Below are 4,625 nucleotides of genomic sequence, written 5' to 3'. Positions count from 1 at the left end.
TATATTCAATTGAAACATTTTCTGGACTAGAATTAATTAGTCAGGTGGGATAATTATATATACAGACCTTCTAGAAATTTAAGACATGCTCCAACAAGAATCTTTTGAGGTTTCTTTCTTTTCTTTCTCTTTTTTTTTTTTTTTTTTCATTTCCTCAAGCAAGATGTAATAACTTCATCAATGTTGAAATGGGCAACACTGTAATTGCACAGGTACAATCATTAATGACTTTTGAATAGCCTAAGTAGCAGCTCCCAGCAATGGTCAAGTACCGTGTACCTTAAGACCCATAGTAGGTAAGAGCTTGGAAATTAATCACACCACTTCTCTTTTTCCTTCCTCTTCACATTTATATTCCAAGCTTTCTTGTTTAATCACCTCAACCAAGACAAATATTTATCCCATACAAGATCTCTTGTAAGAATCCTACACTTACCTAAATCCCCTCACTCCCACCTCTTTGTTTGAACCATGATGTTAGAAAAAGAACATTTGATCATATTTCTTGCTCTTGAAACCCCTTTTGTTTCAATATTCAAGTAATTAAGAAAATTTGCTCCATTTTCTTGTAGTACAATTAAATCAACAACTACTGCAAATAAACTCGATCTTGCGAAAAGAATTACATTATATATATCCTAGATATGTTCAAGAATTTGTTTCTTTTTCACTCTTCTAGCATATACAAGAATTTTTTAGGTTAATTTTCTCGATTTCTTGCAGAATTGAGTATGTATATCTAACAAACTAGGGTTTTTAATTTATTGGTCTTGACGAATTGATATTTCTTGAATTATTCAGCTGGCATAGTTAGAAAAGACCAAATTAACACAAGAAATAGGTAGGAGGTTAGCTAGCAATGGAAGGATCAGGAGAAGTGAAGGAGGAAAAGCTACCGCCCGGCTTCCGTTTTCATCCCACAGATGAAGAGCTCATCACCTATTATCTCATTAACAAGATTTCAGATGCAAACTTCACAGGGAGAGCTATTGGAGATGTCGATCTCAACAAGTGCGAGCCGTGGGATCTTCCAGGTACTTGTTCTAACATTCATACAATTAACTAGGGTTAGGGTTCATATGACAAGATCAAGCATGCCAAAATTAGGGTTTTTAGAAAAACAATACTAACTAGCTAGACGTGTATGTTTAATTATGATGCAAGATTTACGTACCGTTTGGTTCTTGTAAAGAAGATTAAATTAACATATTGATGAGAATTAAACACTACATACACACTCTAAACCGAAAATTAGTGCTGGGCTGGCATATATGCTTGCAGCATGCATGTTTGGACACACATAGACAAACCCTAGCTAGCTATTACAAGATTCATAGGAGAAGAACTTTTGGTAATAAGCTTCGAAGTTGATTTCTTTTATCATTTGTGTGTGTGTGTAATTAGGGAAGGCAAAAATGGGAGAAAAAGAGTGGTACTTCTTCAGCCTCCGGGACCGGAAATATCCGACAGGAGTAAGGACAAACCGCGCCACCAACACCGGGTACTGGAAGACGACCGGGAAAGACAAGGAGATATACAACAGCAACACCTCGGAGTTGGTGGGAATGAAGAAAACTTTGGTGTTTTACAGAGGAAGAGCTCCCAGAGGAGAAAAAACCAATTGGGTCATGCATGAATATCGCATTCATTCTAAATCTGCCTACAGAACCACAAAGGTATACACTTAATTAGTCTTTTTCTTTTTTTTCTTTTAATTCTAAATATATCTATCTATCTATCTATATATATATGTGTGTGTGTGTGTGTGTAATTTTGCGGATGATCTTCAGCTGCTGTTCATGATTGGAGGTAGCATATATATAGATCTCCAAATTGGTTCTGATCATCAAAGCCATGCATGTTAAAGTGCTAATTAACTAGAATTCAAACTATTTTAAACAAATTTCAAGAATTGCTGAAAAGACGTCTCCGTTTTCACCAACTTATTATAATTGAAATTATTGAGTTATTAATTTAGCAAAAATGTTTTTTCTTGCCAACATTATGAGTTATTACAAACTTTTATAAATTTCATCATAATCAAATAATTAGTGGAGGGATTTGCATCTATCTTTTCCCGTATATATATATTATGCTTTAATTTCCCCTTCTTAGGTGAAGAACAAACTAAAATTTAAAAAAAAAAAAAAAAAAGAAGAAGAAGAAGAAAGAAAGACAACTTTTCTCTTACCAAAGAACTAAGTTACTTCATAAATTAATATATAAATGTTTAAATTGCTTGTACTTATAATTAACCCAACGTTTGTTCTCAACTAATTATTACTTCAACGCTCCAAGAAAACATGTCTATATGACTACAACTTAAACTTAGTTTTACATTTGCAGTTTTCTTGCAAGATTGAAGACCGATTAGTCTTTGACGTCCATCAAATTCTACTTCATTAATTAATCACACTGTTATTGTTTTATTTGCAGCTCATTTTATATATAGATACATACATATATATATATTTCACCATTTAGGCACATTAAATATATAGAAATACTACTCCAATAATTAAATTAGAAAAAATTATAATTTTAGTCCGGTAAGTATGAAGGTGGCTATTTTAGTCCTAACGATTCTATATTGGCAATTTTATCTTGTATTTTTAAGGATTTCGCACATTGAGGATAAATAATCAAAATTTGCTAAAATAATTGAAAAAGTACATATGACAAGCTTAATTGACTGCATTTCTTTTAGCTATTTTAGCAAATTCCGACATTTGCTTCTCCTCATTGCTCAAAATTTTTTAAATTAGAACAGCATTGCCCAAAATGAGTTCGTACAAAACTAAAATTGTCGCCACATACTTAAAAACTATAATTGCAATCTTCTCGATTACTATAAACTGTTGGGTTATATGTACGTATACTAATAAAGCCATAGTTCATTTTATGAATTGTCATTCATGTTTTTGTTACCCTAATTGAATTATGCAGCAAGATGAATGGGTAGTCTGCCGTGTGTTCCAGAAGAGTGCTGGAGGGAAAAAGTACCCTTCAAACCACCCAAGGGCAGTCAATCCCTTCACCTACAATGTAGAAATGCCCCAAAACCCCATGCAACCACAGATGATGCAGCCTGACAATTTTCAGTTCCCTGCAAGAAACTACGTCACCCCAGCAGAAATTCAAGAATTCAACAAGGTTTTCAGAGGTGTTGGCTCAACCAGCATGATCAACTTCCCAGTCCCACCACAAGTCAACTACAGTCCCGTCGGAGCGGGTGGTGCCGGAGGCAGCTGTTTCACCATATCAGGCTTGAACTTGAACCTCGGTGGCGGTGCTATCCCGGCTCAGCCGTTCATGAGGCCAGCACCACCACCCCCCGCCCCCGGAATGAACCAACAAGACGTAACTTCAGCCATGCTGAGTGCTGGTGCTGCAATTGCTAGTGATCATCAGGCTGCAGCAGGCTATGGAGGGGACATGAATAACGCAAACACAATGAGTAACAGGTTCATTGGCATGGAGCAGTGTGCTGATTTAGATAACTACTGGCCTTCTTACTGATGAGAAAACAAGAAGATCTGGTGATGTTTGGAGGCAAGTGTATGATAAATTTGTAGGTAGGAAAGAAATTTGGAGTAGTTGATCAGTGCTGCTTTTTGATTTGGATATTGGGTTGAAGAGAACTTAGTTTGTTTGATGTGTTAAGGGTCTTTGTTTGATAGGGGTCTGAAGTGTGCTAAAAGGATCATCACTTCAGGAGCTGCTGTTTGTTTTGTTAGAATTTCCATCTAATTTATGCAGCTTTCAAATTTCATAATCTGAGACTCCTAAACTCTGCATGACTATCCTGTTCAACCTGCAAACATTTACAGTAAATAGTATGCACATTTTGATTTAAATTAGATTTCTACGGTAAATTACTGTCCAATCCACTAAGGTTTATCATAATTGCAATACTTCCTTTTATTTAAAACAATCACGAATATCCCCTAATTTTAATGGTCGTTTTCAGTCCGTTAGCCTTTATTATATTTTTATCATTTTTTTGTAGCGAACTGACCAAAATGCTCATGTGGAGTCTAATTTATAGTTTTATTTATTTTTTTTAATTTTTTTTAACAAAGTGAATAGTTCTTTTATAATTTTTCAAATTTATCTATCCGCCTCATCCAATTTTTTAAATTTTTCAAATTTAAAATATATATATATATGTATTTATACTATTATAAAAGAAAATCTGATCGTACCAATTCTTTATTGTCACGTTTTATACTTTCATTCATTTCATTCTTTCAAAAGAATTGCTTATAATAGTAATTTTAATATTATTTTAGAATTATAATTTTTTTTCTCTCAACCCACTATTCCATTTTTCTCCCATATTTTCCATATTTTTTGCCTCACAAACCTCCATAACTTTAATAAACTCGATTACAATTAGTTTTTTTCGCTCTCACATTCTTCGTATATATTTTTTCTTACAAGCTTTCATATTTTTAACTTATAATTTTTTCTTACAAACTTACTTTATCCCCACATTCTTTTTCTTGAATACTTCTTTTTTTTTCATCACTTCACTACGTTTGTCTTATAATTTCTTTTCATCGTAACACTATAATTTTTTAAATGCTCACAAGAATCGAGTGCTACAACAACTAATATATATA

At 33.6% G+C, this 4,625-nt stretch overlaps 1 protein-coding gene across 2 annotated transcripts; it reads left to right on the top strand.

Moving 5' to 3' along the window:
• Nucleotides 278–3,775, top strand: LOC105164958 (NAC domain-containing protein 92). Of its 2 annotated transcripts, none has more exons than XM_020694373.1 (4): nt 278–296; nt 802–1,034; nt 1,405–1,676; nt 2,947–3,775. In XM_020694373.1, exons 2-4 carry the CDS (start codon nt 860–862, stop codon nt 3,517–3,519), a joined length of 1,020 nt encoding a protein of 339 aa, XP_020550032.1. In that variant the 5' UTR covers nt 278–296; nt 802–859; the 3' UTR covers nt 3,520–3,775. The 2 variants fall into 2 exon arrangements, with proteins under 2 accessions (XP_020550032.1, XP_011082111.1); XM_011083809.2 differs by having other exon boundaries at nt 279–417.

Source organism: Sesamum indicum, linkage group LG6 (assembly GCF_000512975.1).
Source record: "Sesamum indicum cultivar Zhongzhi No. 13 linkage group LG6, S_indicum_v1.0, whole genome shotgun sequence".
Taxonomy (NCBI): domain Eukaryota; kingdom Viridiplantae; phylum Streptophyta; class Magnoliopsida; order Lamiales; family Pedaliaceae; genus Sesamum; species Sesamum indicum.
Note: the sequence above shows the minus strand (reverse complement) of the source record. Positions and strands in the feature narration are given on the sequence as shown.